Source organism: Acomys russatus, chromosome 5, assembly GCF_903995435.1.
Source record: "Acomys russatus chromosome 5, mAcoRus1.1, whole genome shotgun sequence".
NCBI classification, from domain to species: domain Eukaryota; kingdom Metazoa; phylum Chordata; class Mammalia; order Rodentia; family Muridae; genus Acomys; species Acomys russatus.
The window spans coordinates 26828628-26854035 of NC_067141.1; the positions used below are offsets into that span (position 1 = coordinate 26828628).

Genomic DNA, 25408 nt, shown 5'->3' on the forward strand with positions numbered 1-25408 from the left:
AAGCATTTGTCACTAACCCCAGTGACCTGAGTTCAATATCCACAACCCCCAGGGTGAAGGAGAGAAGCAGCTTCTAGAAGACAAATGGCCTCCTGACTTCCATATGTGGTGTGTGTGTGTGTGTGCCTGTACACACATGCACACAGAAAACACTGTAAGCGAATAAATACAATGTAAAATAAAAATCAAAGAAGAGCTGTAAATAGTGGTGATGAGTCATTTCCCTAGTGTGGGGTGGAACAAAGAAACTTTTCTAGTGCTATCAGGGTCCAGGTTGAGGGACAGGATAGTGGGGTCTCTCCTAGGAGGTGGGTGTGGGTACTTTCAAAGCAGCAATACCTTATTCTGGTCCTGTAAGTACAGCCAGCCACTGAAGGGCTGCAGCTGGAGGTCCAGGACAGAGAGCTTCAGCTCCACCGCCCCGGTGCTCACATTCTGCTCATCCCCATCGATGCCGAACACAGAAAACCTAAGGCTCCTCTCCTCCAAGGCTGCAGGATCCAGGGGCACAGAGAACCTCTCGTCGAAGAAAATCGAATAGGCAGTCCTCTGGATCTGTAGAGAGAAGGGCCCGTGGAGAGGCTTTCTGGTACCCTGAGTCTCAGCTCTGGTCCTCTCTTTGTGGCTCAGCCTCAAAGGGTTGTTTAATTTTGTTTTGTTACTGGATCTCACATTGCCCAGGATGATCTCCTGATCTTCCTGCCATTAACTCCAAAATGCTAAAATTCCAAGCATGAGTCTCCGTACTGTGCCTCTTCCTCTTTTCCTTTTCCGAGACAGGGTCTCACTATGTAGCTCTGGCTTTTCTGGAACTCACTATGTAAAAACCAGGCTGGCCTCAAACTTACAGACCTTTCCTCCCTTTTTTAGCCAGGGTCTGGCTATGCAGCTCTGGCTGGTCTGGAATTCGTTATTTTGCCCAGACTAGCCTTGGGTTCACAGCCATCTTCCTGCCTTAGCCTCCAGAGCACTGAGGTTACAGTATAAATCTACCATGCCCGGCAGTGTTAGTTCACAAGCAATTCACTAGCTTGCCTCTAGGTTGCCTGGCAATCTCTGATGTCATCACTTGCAGCCGCCAGGTATGTGTCAGACTATAAAAGGACCAACCTGCCACCTCTCTCCTGTACTATCACTTCCTCGGCTTTCCCCCTCTAGGTCTGTCTTCTCTTTCTCTCTCTCTCCCTCTCCCTCCCTTCTGTCTCTGTCTCTGTCTTTCTTTACGCTCATGGTCCACTTGGGCCCTAACTCCTTTCCCTTTTCTTCCCCCAAATACATCTCCCCATATCATATCTGTTGCATGGCATCTCATTTTTTTTTTTTCCTTAAGTTTTTCGAGATAGAGTTTCTCTGTGTAACAGTCCTTGGCTATCCTGGACTTGCTTTTGTAGACCAGGCTGGCCTCGAACTCACATCAATCACCTGCCTCTGCCTCCCAAGTGCTGGGATTAAAGGCATGCGCCACCATGCCCAGCTGAAGCCTCTCTGTTTTGTCACAGGATGGATGGGTGAGCAGACAGACAGGCAGATGGATGGAAGGACTAGGCACGGCTGGGCATGCTTCATCCCCTGCTCCTGCTGTTTTGGTGCCATCGGCCTCCTGCCAGGAAGCCGTGGGCAGTTCTCAGGGAGGTGCACGAGAGGCTGTGTTTGCCCTTCCGTGGGGGGACTGTCTGAGTCACTGCACAGTGGTATTTAGAGAGCTCTCTCATTCCTGGCACCTTCTCTGAAGCTGAGGGGGTTGCTTGGCCTGGAGGCGACCCCCCCCATCCCCACAGTTAGGCTGTTAGGTGGTGTGTCACGAAGCCTGTCTTCCTAGGAATAAACCCTACTAGCCGCTAGCTACACTGATCTCACTCTTCTGTCTCTGGGAAGGTTCTTCCTACAGCCACGGTTCCCTGGTACACAAACCTGGAGCCTTGTTGCCCACACTGTGCTCTGCCTCAGACCAAACTTCTGTTCACCACTGTCCCTCCTCACCCCAAAATTTTTCACATGGCTCAGGACGAGAGCAACATAGTATTCGCCAGGCTTGACGGCAGCTTTTCATGGTCCAGATCACCTACCAAGGACTGAGTTAAGCACTTGGCATGTACACACCCAGCCCTTCTTCATAACCTCGATGCTTATTTGACAGATGGGGAAGCTGAAGGCAGTGGCTTAAGTGACTTGTTCAAGGTCACACTGCCAGGCAAAGGTGGAACTTGTATTTTGACCTGACTGCTAACCACCTGATGCCACTGTGCTGCTGGTAGGAAACTGGACCACCCCTTGGTGCCCCATGCACAGTGGAGCTGGTGGTTAGTTCTAGAGTTATAGGTACTGTAGAGCGTGGAGTGTGTGTGTGTGCTCATGCCTGAAATATCCACCACTGTGACTGGGCACAGATGGGTCTCCAAGAACACAGAAGAGCATTCGTCCTGCAGGGCACAGATCACTGTGAGCTGACCTGGCCCGTCTTAGAGGACTCAAGATCTGCACTCCTTCAAGCCTACTGCTGGGCAGTGGGGTAAGGCCATCAAGGGGAGGCACCTTGAAAGAATCCTGTGACCTCCTTGTTGGATCCAGGCTCTTGAGCGTGGCTCTGGCAGGCTTTGCCCTTCTCCCCCCTTCCCCTCTGCCTTGCTAAACACTGTTAGATCACATTCCTAAAGCTTTATTGCCTTATTTGACCACTTCCTCCTCCAGAGGCTGACTACCAAGGTTCAGCTACCACAGTATTGAAGTCCAATCAAAAGCCCCCTTTGGCTCACCTAATTAATATGCCCAATTAAAATGAAGCATCTCATCCTAACACAGGGTTTCCCCTTGTACTTTTATAAACTGCCATTTTCCTACGTCTGTCTCCTCTGGGACAAATACTCCTCCCCCCCTAGTTCCCTCCCCCTTCGCCCTCATCCTCTGTCTCCTGTCTTTGTCTCTTACTCCTGCCCTCTGTCCCTCTGAAGTAAATAAATCTTCTTTGTGTTGAGAACTTGGTCTTGGCCCTAACGGTCAGGGGCTGAGTCCGAATGCTCCCTTGGTCTCTGGCTTCCAGCAGGGTGATGGGTGAGCCACTGGGTCACCAGAAGAAAACAGAGATCAGAAAGAGGTTCAAGTGCTTATCTTCCAAAGCTTATCTTCAGTTTCCCTGGGGGCTGACCGCACCCTCTTGGGAAAGAACACAGCTCCTTTCATTTGGGGTCTAGCGACTCACTTTCCTCTCATGCATTTTTCAGTCCTTGGTGTGGGCCTCCCTTCTTGTGAACAAATTCATGGGATCATACCACCCCTGAGGCCACCCCTCCCCCATCCACTCCAAAGCAAGTAAGTCTGTCATCGAGGTCTCTCCCAAATCAGCCAAATGAACAGGCCACCTTTCTTCTTGCCAAGACTCCGTGTTGACAGAAGTGGAGGTGGACAGTTACCCACTGTACTTAAGTGGTAGGAAGACTTAAATTTATACACAGCAGACCACAAAGTTAGCTCCAAACTCCACCAGTCTACTCTGGACCCACATTCTGATATGCTCTTCCGCGCCCCCTGTCATCCTGACTGGTACTGCAGATCTGCCCACTAGCCCAATTCGCAGCTTCCCAAGAGGGCTTCAGGGAGCCCAGTTTAACCTCTCAGGCCTGGCCCACTTACCCGGGAGATGCCCACGATCTGTTCATCTGGCAACAGGCTGACACGCATGAAGCAGGACTCGAAAGTGGCCTCCTCGCGCTCCAAGAGGTCCTTGCCTTGCAGCACGGCCACGTGGAGGGTGTGGGAGGCTGCATCGTAGTCCATGCTCACCTCCACCTGGCCCAGGGTGAAATCCTGCCCAAAGGTGTTGCTCACAGAGGAGATGGAGTTCAGAGAGTCAGCTGACTGTGACTTGCGGAGAGTACCATAGGGGGCCAGGTCCAGTTCCCGGCCCATCAGCTCCAAGGGTCCCAGCTCACTGATGCTCTCAAAGGTGTCCTCTATGCTGAGGCTGCCTTTGCGGCTGGGTGGTCCCCGAGTGGTGGTCCGCTGGGCATTCCACGGAGGGACTCTCTGAGGGGCAACAAAAGGGACAGGGAAACATCACATGGGTCTCAGGCACCGTCTCAGGGAGACAGCAAAGAGATGCCCATTGCCGGCTTGTTCAAGATACTCCAGGCTCTCCTTTCACAAAAAGAGCTCAGGGAGTCTGTTATTTCAAGCCACTTTGTTTCTCTTTCTCTCAAACAGGAACTTGCTACTCGTCTCAGGGTGGCCCGAAACTCATGATCCTCCAGCTGAGGATCCCTGAATGCTGGGATTACAGTCATGCACCAAGCACTTCTTAGTTTTCTCCCTTTAGCCAGAACGGAAAAAGAAAGCTTTTCTCAAACTACTTATATAATTATTGTGACAAAATTCCCTACGTGAAAATGTCAACTGCAATGACACTTATGAAAAGGCAAAGCTGCTGGGTGTGGAGGGGCACATATATAATCCCCAAAATTGGGAGGTGGAAACAGAAGGATCAGGAGTTCAAGGTCAGCCTCAGGTACCCGAGATCGGTCTCAAAACAGCCAAACAACAATAGCAACCTAAGTGTCCAAAAGAAGAGGACTAGGGGGTTGGAGAGATGGCTCAGCGGTTAAGAGCACTGTCTGCTCTTCCAGAGGTCCTGAGTTCAATTCCCAGCAACCACGCATCTATAATGAGATCTGGTGCCCCCTGCAAGTGTACATGCAGGTGAAACACAATACACAATAAATCTTAAAAAGAAGACGATGGATGAGGAGGAAGATGACTAGGCCCACCACTGGCTGAGTAGCCTCAAGGGAAGACTATGAAAATGTAAGACAAGGGTGTTAGAGATGACTCGGCAAGCATGGCTGCCTGCCACCAAGCCTGATGACCTGAGTTGGATTCCCAGAGACCATATGATGGAAGGGGAGATCTGTCTCCTACAAATTGGTCTCTGACCTCCACACATGTGCCCACCCTCACAAATAAATAAACAAATAAATAGATAGATAAGCAAACAAACAAATGTAAGAAAAATTCCCTCTTTAAAAAAAAACCTACATGTTGGAAGTGGTGGTGCACGCCTTTAATCCCAACACTCGGGAGGAAGAGGCAAGTGGATCATTGTGAGTCCAAGACCAGCCTGGTCTACAAAATGAGTCCAGGACAGCCAAAACTACACAGAGAAACCCTGTCTCAAAAAAAAAATATATATATACCACACGAGAAAATCTTCATGTTGAGTGACACTTCTCTGAGTATGTAAAATTGTCTTTTTTCTAAATTAGCCCTGGACTTTGAGAAAGCCTGAGCCTTCACATAAGTCTCTCCAATGCATTTGTCATTGTACTGTTCAGTGATTCCCTTGTCAAGCACAATTTATATCACCATTCTCCTATTGGGCAGTTATGTTGTTTCTATTTGGGAAAGGGTGTTTCAAGACAGGGTTTCTCTGTAGCATTGGCTGTCCTGGAACTCTCTCTGTAGACCAGGCTGGCCGGCCTCCTCAGTGCTGGAATTAAAAGCAGGTACCTACCACTCCATCTATTTCTAATTTTTCACAAATACAAATAATTCAACATCAAATAATATGTTTTGTTATTTGAGACGGGCTCTCATGTACCCTAGACTGCCCTTGAGCTTGCTATATAGCCAAGGAAAGCCTTGAATTCCTGATCCTTATAACGTTGTCCCGTGAGTGCTAAGGATGACAGGCTGTGCCACCATACCCAGCCTCACCTAGCTTTCTTTTCTTTTCTTTTTTTGATACAGTATTTCACTAAGTACTTCTGGCTGGCCTGGGACTCACTGTGTAAACCAGGGTAGCCTAGAACTCACGAAGATCCTGCCTACCACTAACTACTTCAGAACACTGTGTTTAGAGACCCATGTGCCACCATGTACAGCCCTCAAATAGCTTTTTTTTTTTCTGAGATAGGGTTTCTCTGTGTATCCTTGGCTGTCCTGGACTCACTTTGTAGACCAGGCTGGCCTCGAACTCACAGCGATCCACCTGCCTCTGCCTCCCAAATGCTGGAATTAAAGGGATGTGCCACCACCGCCCAGTTTGGAGGGTTGTTTTTAAGATTGTTTTTTCATTTAAAAAATTTTATATGAGCTTTGCATGTTGGTGCAGGCCTTTAAGCCCAGCACTCGGGAGGCAGAGGCAGGCAGATCTCTAGAGTTCGAGACCAGCCTGGTCTACAAAGTGAGTCCAGGACAGCCAAGGTTACATAGAAAAACCCTGTCTGGAAAAAAGCAAAAACAAAACAAAACAAAAAACAAACAAACAAAAAACCTAAACAAAATATTTTTTAATATGTCTGGTTGTTTTGCTTGCATGTATGTCTATGTACCTCATGTGTGCCTGGTACCCACAGGGGCCAGAAGAGAGTGTCAGATCTCCTAAAATTGGAGTTATAGACTGGAGTAAGCTGCCAAGTGAGTGCTGGGTAGCAAACCTGGGTCCTCTTGAAGAGCAGCCAGTGCTCTTAACAGCTATCTATCCGACTCCAAGATTTTTAAAAAAGAATTATTTATTATTATGTATACAGTGCTCTGCCAACATGTACACTCACAGGCCAGAAAGGGGAAATCAGATTATATTATAGATGGTTGTGAGCCACCATGTGGTTGCTGGGAATTGAACTTGGGACCTCTGGAAGAGCAGTTAGTGCTCTTAACCTCTGAGCCATCTCTCCAACCCCCAAGATTTTTTTTTCAATGCCAGACATGATGACACATGCCCTTAGCCTAGCACTCAGGAGCAGAGGCAGGTGGATCTGAGTGGAGTCCAGCCTGGTCTATATAGTAAGTTCTACACCAATCAGCACTACACAGTAAAATCCTGTCTCTAAATTTTTTTTATCTTATGTGTAGGTTTGTGTGACTGCATGTAGGTGTGAGCACATGAGTGCAGGTAAACGCAGAGGCCAGAGGCATCAGGTACCCTGGAGCGGTAGGTTGTAGAAGATTTTGATCTGACCTACATAAGTGCTGGGAGCCAAATTTGGGTCCTCCGGGCCATATGATAGCTTTTTCTCCCCTTCTGAGACAGGGTTTCTCTGTGTAGCTCTGGCTGTGCTAAAACTCATTCTGTAGATCAGGTGGCCTCAAACTCAGAGATCTGCCTGCCTCTGCCTCCCGAGTGCTTAGATTAAAAACATGGCTGCTGCCACCACTCAGTTTTGATTTTTGTTTTTATTTTATGTATATGAGTGCTCTGCCTGCATGTACACCGGCAGGCCAGAAGAAGGCATCAGATCACATTATAGATAGTTGTGAGCCACCATGGGGCTGCTGGGAATTGAACTCAGGACCTCTGGAAGAACAGTCAGTGCTCTTAACCTCTGCGCCACCTCTCCAGCCCTGTTTTTTGTTTTTAAATCACATGATATATATATTGTGAATGGGTGCAGGCGCTCACACCACAGTCCGTGCACGTGGAGGTCAGAGGGCAACTTTGAGGAGCCAGCTCTCTCCTTCTACCACGTAGGTTCCCGGGCTCCAACTCTGGTCATCAGACTTGGTGGCTAATGCTGTTACTCACTGAGTCACCTCACCAGCCCAAGTGATCATTTTAAAAACTGTGGTCAACCAAGTACTCAACGTCATTCACTCAGCAAGCCCGGGGCTAGTAGCTGACGATCTGCAGGGGTATAAGAGAAGTCTGACCCCCGTTCGCAGGGGGAGATTAACCAAGAGGGGCAAGGCCAAGAGGCCGGCCTTTACAATGGGTGGTGGGATGTGGACCTGCAGGAGCGGGAGCCTCACCTTCAGCTTAGCCTCCACGTAGGCCTCTCCGTACTTTTGTTGCAGGTACCTGTAGTCGTAATTAGGGAATGGGGAGGGGCTGGGGAAGCTCCCCGACGTCCACAGCTTCCACAGACTCACAGCTGCAATTCCAAGCAGTGCCAGGGCCCCTGCAGCGTAGACACCCACCTCCCAGCCAGGGGGGCTCTTGATGACTGCAAGGCAAGGAGAGCCTGCCATTAGTGGGTGCATGATCACCGGCCCCTCCACCCAGGGAAGAAGCTGGTTATCATGGGTACTTATAAGTTAACGTGTTTTCTGTGCTTGGCTCTTTTTTATTTTTTTTAATGTGAGTATGCACCAGTGTATGTGCAGGAACATGTGTGCATGCATGTACAGGCCAAAGGACAACCAACATGCTGTCCACCTTGTTTTTGAGACAGGTTCTCTCATTGGGACTTCCTAGTGCCAGGTGGCCAGCAAGCTCCAGGGATCTCATGTTTCTGCCTCTATAGTGCTGGGATTACAAACATGCACCACCCTGATTTCCCCATGGGTGCTGGAGCTCAGGTTCTGGTCCGCACACTTCCATGGCAACCATTTTCCTGACTGAGATAGCCCCTCCTAAGGCCCTGGGTTTTGTTTGTTTGTTGTTTTGTTTTGTTTTGAGACAGGGTTTCATGTAGCCCAGGCTGGCCTCAAAGTTGCTATGTAGCTGAGATGATTTTAGCTCCTTCCTAATTTTCCTTCTTTCTCCTTCTAAGCGCATCACCCTACCTGATACTTAGGTACTAAATACCTTTTTATTGGAGAAAAAAGAGACCGCAATATGGCTCATCAAGTAGAAGTGCTTGCCACCAAGCCTGGCGACCTGAGTTTGGTCCCTGAGACACCATATAGTGGAAGAACATACTTAGCGTCCACAAATGGTCCTTTGTCCTCCATAATGAGTGCCTGTCCTCCATATGGCATCCGTGTACACATATGTGCAGCCATACCTGAATGAATGGATGGATGAATATGTACTAAATAAAAATTTTTAAAAGAAAATAAAAATATTTAATTTTTTTTTATTTTTATGCTATGTTACTACAAGACTTGGTATGAAGGTCTCCAGATTCAGAGCTAAACAAGACACACTCCTTTTTCTCTTTCTCTCTTTCTACCTTCCTTCCTTTAGTCCTTTCTTATCTATTTCTTCTTCCTCCTCCTCCTCTTCTTCTTCTTTTTCTTCTTCTTCTTCTTTCTCTCTTTCTACCTTCCTTCCTTTAGTCCTTTCTTATCTATTTCTTCTTCCTCCTCCTCCTCTTCTTCTTCTTCTTCTTCTTCTTCTTCTTCTTCTTCTTCTTCTTCTTCTTCTTCTTCTTCTTCTTCTCTTTCTTCTTCCTTCTTCCTATTCGTCTTCTTCTTTCTTCTTCTCCCTTCTTCTCTTCTTTCTTCTTCTGCTTCTTCTCTTCTTTTCTTCTTCTTCTTCTTCTTCTTCTTCTTCTTCTTCTTCTTCTTCTTCTTCTTCTTCGAGACAGGTCTTGCTATGTAGCCCAGGCTGGCCTCAAATTCTAGGCAATTCTCCTATCTCAGCCTTTCAAGTGCTAGTATTATATGAATAGGGTTATACCACACCCAGTTTAAAAACACACACTCTCTGTTGCTGTCTCTTCCACAAAACCATACATTTCTGCTGGGAGGCACCTGGCCAGAGCAGACAAAGCCTCTCTCGGGACTCAGACAGACAGAACTGCTCTTAAGTCCGTGGGTTCCCTGACCTCATAGTCCTCAGAGGGCCTCTTGCTTCAGAGAACCAAAACGGCTTTCCAGTCTGGGGGAAGGTGAAAGAGAGGAGAAGATGAGGCCAGTGTGTCTGTGCTTTAAGCCTCACCTAGAACAACCCAATGTCCATCTGCTGGTGAATGGTTAAACCCAAAAGTGACACACCCACCCGTGGAGCGTCACTTGGCAATAGCCAGGCCGATACCAGAACAACAGAGTAGATGAACCTTGAGAACATTCTGGAGGCTGCAAGATGCTGGTCACAGAGACCACAGGTTGCATAATTCTATTTATAGTCAGCCTGTGCCTGTGGGCTCTGCCCCTGTGGCTTCAACCCATCCTGGATTGTGTCAGGCTGTGCCTGTCCTCACTTAAAAAAAAACAAAAACACAAAAAAAAAAAACAACTCATTTTTCCTTGGTCTTTATTCCCTTAATAAAGCAGGGAAACAAATATTTATAAAGGACTGACATTACATTAAGTATTAGGTACACAAGAGGGTGTGTATAGACACTGTGCAAACACTACATCATTAACTTGATCATCTGTGGATTTTGGTATTTAGTTGGGGTCCAGGAATGAAGACCCTGAAGATGCCGAGGGACAACTGTATAAGAACTGTTTAAGAAGCTGGAGAGAAGCCGGGCAGTGGTGGCGCATGCCTTTAATCCCTTCACTCAGGGAGGCAGAGGCAGGAGGCTATCTATCTCAAAAAACAAAACAAAACAAAAAAGTAAATTCCTTAAGTGGATATTTTGTTTTCTGATACAGCTTGGTATAGAGCTTGTTATACTTCTGACCTTCCTGTCTCTGCCTCCCAAATGCTAGGATCACAGGCCTTTCCCAGCATGCTCCGCTCATTGTATAGTAGCTGAATTTATCTTTGTCTTGTTTTGAGACAGGGTCTCACCATGTAGCCCAGGTTGATGTCAGACATGTGATCCTCCTGCCTCCCGCCCAGGGTTGTTATTACAGGTGTGAGCCACAATCCCAGTTTATGGAGGTGAATTTTATCTCCCAGTAAGTCTCTAACCTCAAACCAACACACAAGCTCCATTTAAGAGGTGTGGCCGCAGGCTGTGCTTGGCTGGAAGAGAATTCAGAGGCTCTTTTCTTCTGTTGCCCCGGGCATAACTGTCCTCACTGGAGTCTCTCTGTTTCCACACACAGTAATTAGCTCCCTCAACTGTTTCCTGTGAGTCCTCACCTTGTACACTCTGTAGACCATGACAGGACCACATGTATTAAAAGTTCTGGCCTCACTGTGCTCAGGAACCTGGCTCCAGTGTCCTAAGGGAGCCACCAAGATATGGTGGCTCATGTGGCAGGTGACATGGAAGGCAGATAGGATTCTTTAAGCCATTTCCAGTACTATGCTGTGCTCGATTCAAATGGGGAAACGGAGGCGTGGAAAAGCTCAAGAACTTGCCCAAGGCCACAAAGCTGGAAATGAGTAGAGTCCACAGGACCTACAGCATTCCTCCAGCAATGAGCACTCTCTCCTGCCACAAGAGGAAAACCAAGGCTGACCAAGCCACACAGCTGCGACACACATCTGGATTCAGGTACCTGGCTGCAAGGTATGTCACCATGCCACCAGCCTCTCTGGGCTTCAGTGTCCTCACTGGGGAGATGACAAACATCCCCCACTCAGTAGTCCCAGCCCAGAGGATGTATTATTTGAAGAGGAAAAATCCCAACACATGTTATGTCTAGTGTGAGTCACCCAGGCTTATTTATAACAGAGGAGGTCTGAGAAAATCCTGAAGGTCCCACAAAGGAGCTGGTGGGGGCTGGCTGTTCTGCCATAGGCAGGAATATCGTTAGCCTTTGTAAATAGCAACTTATGTCATTAGGTTGGGGGTAATAGGGGATATTACCACTATCATCAACATTAAGAAAAAAGAAAATCACTCCTCAACATGACATATATGATTTCAATATAAAAATCACAAAGCGAGCCAGGCATGGTGGCACACGTCTTTAATCCCAGCACTCAGGAGACAGAGGCAGAGGCAGGTGGATCTCTGTGAGTTCGAGGCCAGCCTGGTTTACAAATCGAGTTCAGGACAGCCAAGGCTACACAGAGAAACCCTGCCTCAAACAAAAAAAAAAAAAAAAAAAAAAAAGCACACACAGAGACTTTAGGCTGGGAAGTGGTGGCGCAGGCCTTTGATCCCAGCACTCAGGAGGCAGAGGCAGGCAGATCTCTGTGAGTTTGAGGCCAGCCTGGCCTAAAAGTGAGTCCAGGACAGCCAAGGCTACACACAGAGAAACCTTGTCTTGAAAAACAAAAATAAGTACATAAATAAATAAAATTAAAAGAAAACCACACAGTAGAGGGACGAGGGCCCTGAAGGCCAGGCTTGTTTTGGTTGCATATACTTGGGATCCCAGCCCTTGAAAAATGGAGGCAGAAGGACCAGGAGTTCAAATCATTTTTAGTTATGTAGAGAGTTGAAGGGCTGGAGAGATGGCTCAGGAGTTAAGAGCACTGACTTCTGCTCTTTCAGAGGTCCTGAGTTCAGGTCCCAGCAACCACATGGTGGCTCACAGCTGTCTAATCTAATCTAACCATGTAATCCAATGCCGTCTTCGGATGTCCAGGTATACACCAGAGCACTGTACACATAAAAATAAATGAATATTAAAAAAAATGAGAGAGAGTTGAGGGAACTGTACAGATGTGTCCCCTGCTTATCATAGACTTTTCCTGTGATAGAGTGGAATTTGGGGACCAACTGAAATCACAACCAAGACATCTACATCACAGGCCCAGGCATGCCTCAATTCTGGAATGTCTTTGGAGTCTGCAGACTGGGGGTGAGATAAGAAAGTGCCTGGCCAGCTAGGTCACAGAAGGCCAGGCAGGAGCAAGGGGCTGTCTAGAGTTCCAGAAAAGAGGCCCACTGTCCCAAGCAGACTATGGACATATCAGGGGCACAGCAGAGTCAGGCACCCCTGTTTGTGAGGGTGCAGGTCCTAAGGACTAAATCTCCAATGCTGTTTGGCAGAATTGAGGAGCAGAGGGAAAGAAACCCCCAGGCAGGTGATGTGGATAGGTTTTATGGAGTACCCAGTGGGACAGAGGGTACATTAGTGGAAGTGAGGTCTAAACTAAGGCTAGAAATGAGATGAAGGAGAGGGATTATAACAACAGCTCTTTTTTTTTTTTTGAGACAGGGTTTCTCTGTGTAGCCTTGGCTGTCCTGGACTCACTTTGTAGACCAGGCTGGCCTCGAACTCACAGAGATCCTCCTGCCTCTGCCTCTGCCTCTGCCTCCCGAGTGCTGGGATTAAAGACATGTGCCACCACTGCTCAGCATAACAACAGCTCTTATTTTATTTTACTTCTTAATTTTTGAGACAGGGTCTTTCTATACACCTGCTGTCCTGCAACTCACTATGTAGACAAGGCTAGCCTTGAACCCACAGAGATCCACCTACCGCTGCCCCTGGAGTACAGAGATTAAAGGCATGTGCCATCACACCTGGCCTAAGACTAGCTCTGCTACTGCATACTAATCACTACTTGCTAGGCTTTGCTTTAGATCATCCCACATAGCTAAGTGTGGTGGCACACACCTGTAATCTCAGGAGGGAGAGGCAGGCGGATCTCTGTGAGTTTGAGGACAGCTTGGTTTACTAAGCAAGTCCAGGACAGCCAGGAATACAAGAGAAACCCTGTCTCAACCCCCCCCAACAAAAAATGATTGTCCCACACACTGGCCCCCTGAGTCCTGAGACCTATGATGTCCCCATTTTTCAGATGAGGGGCAGAGAATCTACTGCCTGATTGTCCAGCGAGATCGGCACTCTCTGTAGATTTCCACCTGAGACCCAAGAGTTTAGCCAGACGGAGTAGAGAAGATGGTTGGGCCCAAGGAATGCCATATACAAAGGCTGGGAGCTGGGAGGGCTGTGTGACATTGTCAGTGTGAAGACCAGAGGGGCTGCAGAGGAAAAGTGAGGCTTTCTGGTTGGGGACTGAGAAAAGTGGTCCCTGCCTCATCCTGAAGTTCAGCCCTGGGCCAGTAGGGCCTGCACTAAGTAAGAGCTTGTTGTGATAGGGAACACTAGACTAGGGAGTGAGGAAATCTGAGGCCATATCCTGACCTATTACTGTCACCTTCCTCACCAAGGCTCCATTCTCTCATTGTGAATAGGAAGGGGGGACGTCTGGAGGAAAGATGGCGGCTGTGCTTCAGGCATGGTGCCACCCACCACATGGTGTCTATCGGGGCCTATGGAGCATGCTGGAGTGTCCAGGCCACCTCTCAGCTTAGGGCTGCACAGAAGCACTGGAGCAGAAACACTGGAGAAGGGCAACTCAGCAACCTCAGCTGGGTGAACCTAGCATTCTAACATTGACAGACTCCAGGAGGGGCCCCCGGGTGAGTGGATTCCATGCCACAGGCCCATCCTCAGGGAACAGTGGGTCAAGAGTCTCCCAGGAAACCCCTCACTTAACAGAAATGCTGCTAGGTGTGGTGGCGCACGTCTGCAATCTCAGCGCTTGGAAAGTGGAAGCAGGTGAATCAGGAGTTCAAGTCCATCCTTGGCTACATGGGGAGGTCAAGGCTGTGGGGCTGGCAGAGATGGCCCAGTGGCCAAAACACTTGCTATGCAAGTGTGGAGATGAGCGTCTGGATCCTCAGAACCCACACCAATGCTAGTGTGGAGGGCACGGCAGATGCCTGTAATTCCAGCCCTGGAAAGCAGAGACGGATATTCCCCAGAGCAAGCTCGCTGTTGAGATTATCCAAATCAGCAAGTGCTGGGTTTGACTGGAAGACACTGTCTGCCTCAGTGGATAAGGTGGAAGAGCGATGAAGGATACTTCTGATATCGACCTTGGCCACCACATGTCACCACACCCACATCTCTGATAGGCATAACCCCTATGTATGCCCACACATAAGAATACATGTACAGCACAGACACACAGACACACAGACACACACACACACACACACACACACACACACACACACAAATGCACTGGCAACCCGCCTATGTATGCCCATACATAAGCATACATGTACATACATCACAGACACACAGACACACACACACACACACACATAAATGCATGGGAAACCTCTATGTGTGCCCATGCATGCACAGCATACACACAGGCACAAATACATGGGTAACCCCCCTATGTATGCCCACACATACATAGCACATGCACGCGTGCGTGTGCACACACACACACACACACACACACGTGCACAGGCATACCCTTTATATATGCTCACACATATGTATACATGCATAGCACACACACACAAATGCACACTCACACATATGATGGGGATATTCTCTATGTATGCTCACACATACGCATACATGCATACATACACAACACACACACACAAAATGCAGAAAAATATTTTTTGAAGCCAACTTGGGATACATGAGACCATCTCTAAGAAACAAACAAAAACACACAAACCAAACCGAAGAAACAGAATCATTGTAGTGAAAGGATGAGGAGACCCCAAATGGGTTCTAAGATGATATCCCCATGGCTGTGTGACCTTTGACACCTCCCATGCCAGGCTTGGTCCTTGGAGGTCTTGTCTGGGAGACTCACCGCTCAGATGATATTCTGTCACATCCACGGCCATGATGTCCCCTGCAGTGACAGGGACTGGAAGGGAAAGTAGAGTCAGCAGCAAGTAGGGTTCAGAGCATCACACTCCTAACTCAGTGACATTAGTATGGCTGTTAGTTGTGTTCACATTCAGCTGCTCAGGGGGACTTGGCCAAAATGGTTGCTGCCCCAGTATATTCCTCTTCCCCACCCTGCCCTCTCCTCTTCTTTTTCTTTCTTTTTTTTTTTTTAATTATTTTTATTTGTTTATTTAATGTGTGAGTGTTTTACCAGCATGTACACCTGCACACCAGAAGAGGGCACCAGATCACGTTATAGATGGCTGTGAGCCACCATGTGGTTGCTGGGAATTGAACTCAGGACCTCTAGAAGAGCAGCCAGTGCTCTTAACCACTGAGCAATCTCTCCAACTCCTTTCATTTTCTTCTTAAGATTTACTTATTATTGGGCTGGATGTGGTGGCGCACACCTTTAATCCCAGCACTCGGAGGCAGGGGCAGGCAGATCGCTGTGAGTTTGAGGCCAGCCTGGTTTACCAAGCGAGCCTAGGACAGCCAAGATAACACAGAGAAACCCTGTCTCGAAAAACAAAACAAAACAAACAAACAAAACAAACAAGATTTACTTATTGTTGAGCGAGATGTGGCACACACTTTAACTCCAGCACTCTCTGTGTTCAAGGCCAACTTGGTCGACAAAGAAAGTTCCAGACCAGCCAGGGATACACAGTGAGTCTCATTCTCTCTCTCATTCTCTCTGTCTTTCTGTCTCTCTGTCTCTCTCTTTCTGTCTCTCTCTCTGTATCTCTGTCTGTCTGTCTGTCTGTCTGTCTCTCTCTCTCTCTCTCCTTCCTTCCTTCCTTCCGTCCCTCTGGAAAATATGTTTTAAAATTTATGTGCATGGGTGTTTTGCCTGCCTGTATATTTGTGTAACATGTACATGCAATACCCAAGGGGGCCAGAAGAGGGCATCAGATCATCTGGAAATAGAGAGTTAACAGATTGTTGCTAGCTGTCCTGTGGGTGCTAGAAAACTGAACCTAAGTCTTAACCCATGAGCCCTCTCTCCAGTCGCTGCCGCCTCCTGCCGCCGAACCCCCACCCCCACCGCACCTGACCTCTTTTCTTTTGAGAAAGAGTTTCTCTATGTAGCCCTGGCTGTTCTGGAACTCATTATGTAGACCTCTGCCTCCCCAGTGCTGGGATTAAAGGCATGCACCACCAAGCCTGGTCCCTCCTTCTGTCCCCTTTCGCCCCTTTCCTCTTCTCCCTCCTCTTACCCCGTTCTCCTCTCCTACTTCTTTCCTTTTTTGTTTGTTTTGTTTTTCTTTCTTTCTTTTTTCTTTTTTTGGTTTTTCGAGACAGGGTTTCTCTGTGTAGCCTTGGCTGTCCTAGACTCGCTTTGTAGACCAGGTTGGTCTCCAACTCACAGCGATCCTCCTGCCTCTGCCTCCAGAGTGCTGGGATTAAAGGCATGCGCCACCACACCAAGCTTGTTTTATTTTTCTTGACAGGGTTTCTCTGTGTAGCCAGAGCCCTGGCTGTCCTGGACTCTGTAGACCAGGATAGCTTCTAACTCACAGAAATCCTCCTGCCTCTGCATCCTGAGTGCTGGGATTAAAGGCGTGCACCACCATGCCAGGCTCTTCCCTCTCCTATTTCTTGAGACAAGGTCTTACTATGTAACCTGGGTTGGCTCTGAACTCTCTGTCTTCCTGCCTCAGCTGCCTGAGTGTGGGATTACAATCATGTGCTACCATGTCCGGTTCCAAGGTGCTCTTGTTCATGGTATTTTCAAAAACAGTGACTAAAGGCAGGCATGGTTGTACACACTTGTGATCCTAGCACTCTGGAGGTTGAGGACAGAAAATTGTCATGTTGAGGACAGGAGGCTACATAATGAGACCCTGTCTTAAGCCACCACACCAGGCTTCCTTTTGAGCATTCTAAAACTGATTTAGTGTTGCTAGATAAAGCATAGGATACCCATTGGGGTGTGGTGGCGCACGCCTTTAATCCCAGCACTCGGGAGGCAGAGGCAGGCGGATCTCTGTGAGTTCGAGGCCAGCCTGGTCTATAAAGAGTTCCAGGACAGCCAGGGCTACACAGAGAAACCCTGTCTGGAAAAAACACAAAAACAAAAAGCAAAACCCAAAAAACAAAAGACACCACACAGGATACACATGAGTGCACCAGTTTCAGGTTCACTTTTAGTATAAGACCCTAATATACGTGGGGCATATTTATGTTAAAACATAAAATAATTACGTTAAAAACGATCTGGTATTTACCTGGCGCTCTAGCGTTGACAGGTGTTTGTATCCGCCAGCTCTGCCTCTTTGCCGTCCTAATGCGACAGCTGGGAACAGAGCCTGCTCATTAGCCACTTAGCACAAGTGAGGTTTCCATGTAGCTTGGGGAAAAAATCAGGAGGGTTGAATCTCCCCGGTGTTCTGCTCTCAGTCCTTCACGAGGTGGGACGCCTTCTTCCCTGCCCACCCTTGTCTCCTGGGTTACATGAACCACCGAGGTCTACGTGATTCTAGATGAAGTTGTGGGAACTCGTACAGGCCATTACCAGGACTCACGTGACTGCTCATTATCTTATTATTGTTGTTGCTAAGACGTTAGTCTGGCTTGGGGATGTGTTCTGAGTGGGTGAGGAGAGGAGGTTCTGGAATGGGAGAAGAGAATGAGCTGTACTCATGTCACTCAGGGGTAAAGAAGGCTAAATTGCCTTGCCCCACTGCTGGCTTCCTTTGCAGTTCACAAGTGCTATCTCCCAAAGCTTGCAAACCCAAGACAAGGGAAGAGAGGGTGAGGCCAGAACTGCAGAGGGCTTGCTTGTCTTGGGGCACCAGTCTTCCCCTTCCAGAAGAAATTCTTTTTTCCTTTTTCTTTTCTTTTTTCTTTGGTTTTTTTGAACCAGGCTTTCTGTGGTGTGTATCCTTGGCTGTCCTGGACTCACTCTGTAGACCAGGCTGGCCTCTGAACTCACAGTGATTTGGCTGCCTCTGCCTCCTGAGTGCACCCCTGTGCACCACCACACCCAGCTCCAGAAAAGATTCTAATTAGCATGGCTGGATCTTCCATCTTGTGCTGGCTAGTTTCATGTCAATTTGACACAAGCTACAGTCATCTGAGAGAAGGGAACTTGATACAAAAATACCTCCATAAGGTCTGTCTGTAATGGTGGCGCTTGCCTTTAATCCCATCACTTGGGAGGCAACGGTAGGGGGAGTCTCTGAGTTCAAAGCCTGCCTTGTCTACAAAGTGAGTTTCAGGATATCACAGGACTCAGGCACATTGGGCGTTGGCACACCAACCCTTCTAAGTATTCTGCAGCCTTTCTTTGGGATCAGGGTTCAGTAAAAGAGTGAAGCTGAGACTTTAGGCATTTTGGGGGAGGGGGAAGTCTCTCCAGCATGAGGCTTTGGAGTCAAGAAGCCCGTCCTGCTCACATAGGTCCTAGGGTACATGGCCTTGTGATGCATGGCAGATGAGAGTATGCAGCCGGCTCCTGGTTCTCCTAATGTTGCTTCCTCGTTGATGAGATAAGAGTTGTCATGGTGATGGGAGGCAGTGCTAAGACAAAAAGGCTTCACCTATCTTGGCTTGAGCGAGCCCTGGGCTTGAGATGATGGTACCAGCCAACCTCACTGGGCACATCTAAGTATCAAGCACAGTTCTAAGCATCTATGCATGTTTGACCTCACTTAACTCTCTTAGCAAGGCATTAGACTCATGTCTGCTCTGTAGACCAGAGTGCTGTGGACTTAATGTGCCACATAGCTAAGCAGTGTTCAGTCCAGGCTGCCTGGCTTGGAGCTCCTAACCACTGTATCTTACAGAGGATAAGCATAGGGTTTCCAAAAAGTTGCCGGAGAACCGCAGGTTTCAAATGCTAGCTGTACAAGTCTGGGGCTGACCTAGCCCACAGCAGAAGTGGTTTTGGGTACACTAAACACAGTGTGAGAACACACACACATTCCAGTCTGCCTCAGCCTTACTGCGATTCTGCTAATGTCTGCACGGTTCTTTGCTGCACATCTGGCAGAGGCTGGCAACAATAAGGAAACACTAAGCAAGACATGCTGGAGCATGTGTGGTACCAGCAGAGCCTCAGAGGGTATCGAGCCTTGGGCTTCTGGTATATTGTGTGTAAGTGGGGGTTGGGGGCTCAACCAAGGCTGGTCCAGTTCAGAGTCTGAAATCCTAAACATGCACCTTCCCTTACTTTGCCATGGGAGCTATGACATCTGGGAAGGTGTGAATGACTGCTCTGTACACCCCCCAGACAGAGTTTCCAGCCCTGCTACAAAGAGCTTGAAGCCAGGGCACATCTGCCTAAGTAGAGGGAGGAGGAAATAGGAAGACCTGCAAAATCTGGATCAGCCCAAAGCCCAGTTTTTGGGTCAGCTGTAAGTTTCGGATTAGCCCCTTCACCGACTCACAGCTTTAAACAATTATTTTTTCCTCTCCAAGCCTCAATAGTACCATCTATAAAAGGGGCTTGTGACTGGGCTTAGAATGTTGATCTGTTGGTAGAGTGCTTGCTTAGCATCCGAGAAGACCTGGATTTGACTGGCCAGCACTGAATAAAACTGGGTGTGGTAGTATACACCTCAGTCCTAGCAACCAAAAGCTGGAGGCAGGAAGACAGAGGCTCAAGGTCATGTCTACCCCATGAGAGTGCCAGGAGGCTAAGAGTGAGAGGACTTGGCAAATATTAGCTGCTGTGGTCATGGTCCTGGCCAAAGCACAGAAGAGCCCCCTGGCTTCCAGTTGACACAGAACAAGCCTGGGAGCAGCACATCAACTTGCTGGTGTGCTTTTGTTTAAGTTAATGGATTGCGTTTTATGTTTGTGTGTGTAGGGGGTGTTTTGCCTGTGTGTATGTCTGTGTACTGGGTGTGTGCCTGGTACCCACAGAGTCCAGAAGAGGGCCTCAGATGCTCTGGAAAAGCAGCCAGTACTCTTAACCTCTGAGCCATCTCTCCAGTCCCTGAATTCTATTTTATGTAAGTGTGTACTTGACTCTGTGTGTGTGTGTGTGTGTGTGTGTGTGTGTGTGTGTGTGTGTGTGTAGATGCGTAGATGTGTAGATGTGTAGAGCCAGAGGTCAACCTCGGGGAGCTGTCAACTTTGTTTTTAGAGACAGGTCTCTCACTGGCCTCGGGCTTGAGTCTAGGCGGCCTCGGGCTTGAGGATTAGTCTAGGCGGTTCTAGGCGGTCTGGCAGGCCAACCCTGAGAAGTGCTTGTCTCTGCTGGCTCCCCAGTGACTCTCAGAGATCGAACTCAAGACTTGATTCGCACTCAAACATTTTACCCAATGAGCTATCTATCCCCCAGGCCAAAAATTATGGTGTTTTTGTTTTATTGTTTGTTTTTTGTTTTTCGAGACAGGGTTTCCCTGTGTAACAGCCCTGGCTGTCCGGGAACTTGCTCTGTAGACCAGGCTAGCCTTGAACTCAGATATCTGCCTGCCTCTGCCTCCTGAGTGCTGGGATTAAAGGCATGGGCCACCAAAATATGGTTTTTTGTTTGTTTGTTTGTTTTTTAATGTTTTTTGAGACAAGGTCTCACTGTGTAGCACTGGCTGTCCTGGAACTTGCTCTGTAGACCAGGCTGGCCTTGAACTCAGATCTGCCTGCCTCTGCCTCTCCCTCCCGAGTGCTGGGATTAAAGGCATGCGCGCCACCACTGCCCAACTTCAAATTATGTTTATTTGGCTTTTTTTTTTTTTACTGAGAAATTTCCATTTAAAAGTGAAATTCAGAGCCGGGCGTGGTGGTGCACGCCTTTAATCCCAGCACTCGGGAGGCAGAGGCAGGCGGATCGCTGTAAGTTCAAAGCCAGCCTGGTCTACAAAGTGAGTCCAGGATGGCCAAGGCTACACAGAGAAACCCTGTCTCGAAAAACCAAAAAAATAAAAAATAAATAAATAAAAAATAAATAAATAAAAGTGAAATTCAGGAAAAGGGGGTGTGCTAGGTGTTTAGGTCAGTGGTAAAGTGCTTGTCTCTAGTAAGTGTGAGGTCCTGGGTTCTATTCCCAGTGCTGGAATAGAGAAAGGGAGGGGAAGGGGGGGGGAGAGGCTTCCTGTTTCTCTTGGATGGTGGTAAAGTAGAGCAGGTCTGCGGTGGGGGCGGGGGTTACCCTTCCTGCCCCTAGTGACGGTGGATGTTCTGACAATGACAATACCGTCTCATGCTCCTAGGTTCATATCTGGCCCTCTCCCACCCCACTATACACTTTTAGAACATGCTAGAAATATCCCTATTCATAAGCTAGTCTTGGTGTGAGCCTGCCTGAAGCCGGCAGTGGGGGCTCCTGTCTAGTGCTCCTGCTTTAGCGGCCACAAACCCCTACCTAGAACTTCCTGCTCCACACCCCCAAAGACCCCTTGGGGCAGATCTCACCTGGTGGAGGATAGAGAGGCTCCGGGATGGTAGTAAAGGGGCCCAGTGTTGTCCAGCCACTGCATAGGGAGCCAACAGTGCCCCAGGTCTGCCTCTGTAGCAGGTCACGGCCCTGGAGACCCTTGGCTCCATCTCACCCCAGGCAACACCAGTGGGCTCCTATTGGCAGCCCAGAGGCTGCGGCTTTGGCTAGGGCTAGGATGCTGACAAGGCATTTGAAGGCCAAGGAAGCCAGTGGCTGGAGCTGGCACTTCTGATGCACAGCGGGGGCCACTTGGGGTTGCTCCAAGGCTCTCCTCTGAGCTAAGACTGTGTGCATCTTCCTCCTTGAGGACCTCTCCCTACCCCGACCCACAGTCATCCCCACGGTCTGCACTGCATGGAGCAATGTTCATTGAGAACAGCACCTGCTTCACAATTCTGCTTAACAGTACCCTCCTTGCTGCCTCCCCAGCACTGCCTCAGCGCTGTGTGCCAACTTGCTTAAATCCCAGCCTAGAGCTGGTGGTGACTGAATAAATTACCGGATCCCCATTTCATAGATAGGGATGATGGGGGCTCTGTGCATCCCATCATAGCAGCTCTGGGCTTCATGTCAGTGAAGAATGGCTCTGAGCCTAGGCTCTGGGCCACCATGCTGAGTGCTGACCAAGCCTTGCAGGCCACTGGAATGGGTAGGAAGCACCAACATCCTACTGCGCTGGAATCGGACCATGGGCAGAGGCTCCCTTCTGAGCTCTTCAGAGAAATGGCTTTCCAGGAATTCTGTGTGTAGAACCAGGGGCCCTGAGTGACCCCTTTCTCCTTGCTCTATCCTCACATGCCCAGCAAGTGGTGGCTCCCTTCATCCCTACCATGACACCAGCAGGAAATAAACAAGAGGGATGCAGAGGGGCTGTGTGGGGGAGCCTCAGTCTTCTAGGCTGTGAGTTTTCTTCAGGGACCTTCGGGTTTGAAAACCTTTGCAAGTGCGCAAGTGCACCCCTCCCTTCCCCACGACACTTTCTGAGATAACCACATCCTGGTGCCATCCCCCAGACACCCGCAGAAACCACAGTGCAGACTGGCTGGGGGTGGGTGGTAGCTGACATTGGGCACCTACTGTGCGCCAGTATTGTACCAGGGACTTGCCTTGTGTCAGCTCAGGAAAGCTCCCAGCAAGCCTGGGAATGGGGGTCAGGGGGAGGGGTGGCCCAGGCGCTGAGGCTCCAGCTTTGGTAAGTGTGAAAAGTGACTCGCCACAGCAAGCACCTAGTAGGATGAAACCAGGTTTGGTCCCCAGGCTGGGAGCCCCTACTCTTCTGGGCTGCTTGAGAAAGATTTTAGATTGCACAGAGAGGAGCTGTCCTGGGGTTGGGGGGATGGGGTGGGGTTAGGAGGGTGGGAAGTGAGGGTAGGGGTGAGGGGGGGGGAATGGGGATGTAATTGTTATTGTCCTGCCCTTACTGGGTGAGCTGTGTTAACACCTAGGTGGGTCTCCTTCCCTTGCAGAGCCTTAGCTTTCCAAACTCTGTTTCTAACAAGAAGGACTAAGGCTGGAGCTCTTCAAACCCTATCTTGACAGTTCAGGTGCAAGTTTCCCTGGGTCTTCTCTACGGATGTAGCCACACCGACTGTAAGGGGACACATAGTCCCTTAGCGGCATCGTGCCCACCATAGAGACAAGCTCAGGGCCCCTTCACCCACAGTGCCATTTGCTGCCCCAGGCTCAAGGAAGCTGAAGGTCCCCTTAAGCTCGCCCCGCAGCCCCGGGCCTCCTGCAGATGAGATGCGACGGCCCCCCTACGATGCTGACAGTTCCTGCAGATCCTCATACACTCTGGTGTATCTAGAGACTAGAAGTTGGGGGGGGGGGGGACTAACCAGGGACCTCCAACAGGATGTAAGGCCAGGTCAGGAACAGCTAGGACAGCCAAGGGTTTGAGTGTGAAGGTGAGGGGTGTGTGCGGTGTTCGGGCTCATGGAGGCGTGTAAACAGCCGAGTGAACCGCGTGTGTGCACACGGGGGCCGAGCGAGCCGGCGCCAGGCGATGCGCAGTGCGCGGAGTGGCTGGGCCGTGGAAGGGCCCCGGGCGTGCTCTGTGCCCCGCGTTGGTGTGTCATCGCCGCGAGGGGGTGCAGACGCACGGAGTGTGAGGGGCCCCGGGTGATGGGCGTACGGAGAGGAACTACGTGCATCCGTCCGTGTCCAGGGTGCATGTACCTGCCGCGCTCTGGGGGTGAGCCGGGTGCCTACTCACCCCGGGTTCCGCCGAGGGGCCGCGGGTCCGACTCGCGGTTCTTCTGCCTCTGCTCCGCTGCTCCCGCGCCGGCCTCCCGCAGTTGGCTCTCACAGGCTCCCGGCCGCTCGCCGGTACACCACCCCTGCAGTGTCGCGGGGCGCTCGTCTCACGCCGAAGCCGAGCCTCACGGATCGGGGGCTCCACGGGGCCCGGCGGCCGAATGGAGCAGCGCCGCAGTCCGGGCACGCTCCCAGGAGCCCGCCGCGCGCTCCCTCGCGCTCGCCGGCCCGCCCGCTCCTTCTTGAATTTAAAGTGACAACCCCTAGCGCGCTCTCTAATCCGGAAGCCCAGCGGCATTGCGAGGATTTGAGTCGGAGAACCCCAAGCACGGGAGGGTCCTGGGGGTCGGCCAAGGCCCACCTGAGATCACAGGCCAGTGGAAGTGTTGGGTAGAGAGCCATATGCCGACCAGGGGCGCACCCTACTCCCTTTATGTTGTTCTACTTCTAGGCCTCAGTTTCTTTGTCTGTAAAATGGACTCAAGGGAGCCACAAAAAAGCAGACCAACAAACGGCCAGCAGTGTCCCCGTCTCTGAAAGGGTAATTCTCTCTTCCATGATTGCATTGTGATTCTAAGCTATACCAACCAGTCCAGGTCGCTTACAGACATCATCTCTTGTAAACCCTGCAATGAGCCCAACTTGTGGCCACTCCATTTATTTGTTTGTTTGTTTGTTTGTTTGTTTAAGATACAGCCCAGGCTAGAAACCAAGGTCACAGTGCCAAATGTCAGAACTTGGGGTCTTTGTGACTTCAAAGTCTTTTTTATTTTTTTGAGACAGGGCCTCACTATATAGTCCTGGGTGTCCTAGAACTCACTATGTAGACCAGGCTGGCCTTGTACTCATAGAGATCCACCTGTCTCTGCCTCCCAGTTGCTGGGATTAAAGGCATGCACCATTACCCCTGACTCAAAACCTTTCTATTTAACCTCTTAAGTGTTGTACTTTCTCTTCCAGAGGAATGAATGAATCATTCAGGAGATATTTATGACGCCCTCGCCCAGGCTCTCGGCACAGTGCCAGGCGTGGGCGATCTTCCATCTTCCGGGAACAAGGGACAGGTCCCCTCCCTGCCCGCACAGTCTGGCAGGGAGACAGGTACCTTATTAAAAGGGGCTGGGTGTTGTGCCCAGCTGGGAGGGGCCGAAGACACGTGTTCCAGGCACAGAACAGCAGGCTGGGAAGGCACCTTACTCTGGGAGGATCTGGGGTCTGGTAGAGGAGTTGAGACTCTCAGAGGAGAGCCAAATATGGGAAGGCCGGGTTGAATGACAGCAGTACGGAAATCAGACAAACAAGTTGGTCCAGAAGGCGGAAGAGAGGCTACAGCTTCATCCTCACCTGTAGGGGGTCCCATCAATTTCATTGCATTTTCTGGACCTGAAAGAGAAACGAAAGGGCTTTCGGTTAAGCCTTGGAACTGGGGATTGGACCACGGACATTTGGCCCCATTTCCTATTTAATTGACTGTCATGGGTTCTTGTAGCTTTCGTGAGACTGAACTCATTTTCTTTTTAAATTTTAAAATTATTTTATGTGTGGATGTGTGTGCTACACGCAAGCAGGTGCTCAGGGAGGCCAGAAGAGGGTGACAAGCCC

General features: G+C 49.5%; 1 protein-coding gene across 1 annotated transcript in view; it reads right to left on the reverse strand.

Moving 5' to 3' along the window:
- Syt12 (synaptotagmin 12) overlaps positions 1–23804 on the reverse strand; it is a 33487-nt gene extending 9683 nt beyond the window's left edge. The window contains exons 1-5 of the mRNA XM_051145831.1: positions 23766–23804; positions 15083–15139; positions 7738–7931; positions 3628–4020; positions 340–555 (exon numbers count right to left, since the gene is read on the reverse strand). Coding sequence (XP_051001788.1) covers positions 340–555; positions 3628–4020; positions 7738–7931; positions 15083–15116 — 837 coding nt within the window. The 5' untranslated portion in view covers positions 15117–15139; positions 23766–23804. The remainder of the gene's footprint in view (positions 1–339; positions 556–3627; positions 4021–7737; positions 7932–15082; positions 15140–23765) is intronic.
- Between the last annotated feature and the right edge of the window lie 1604 nt (positions 23805–25408).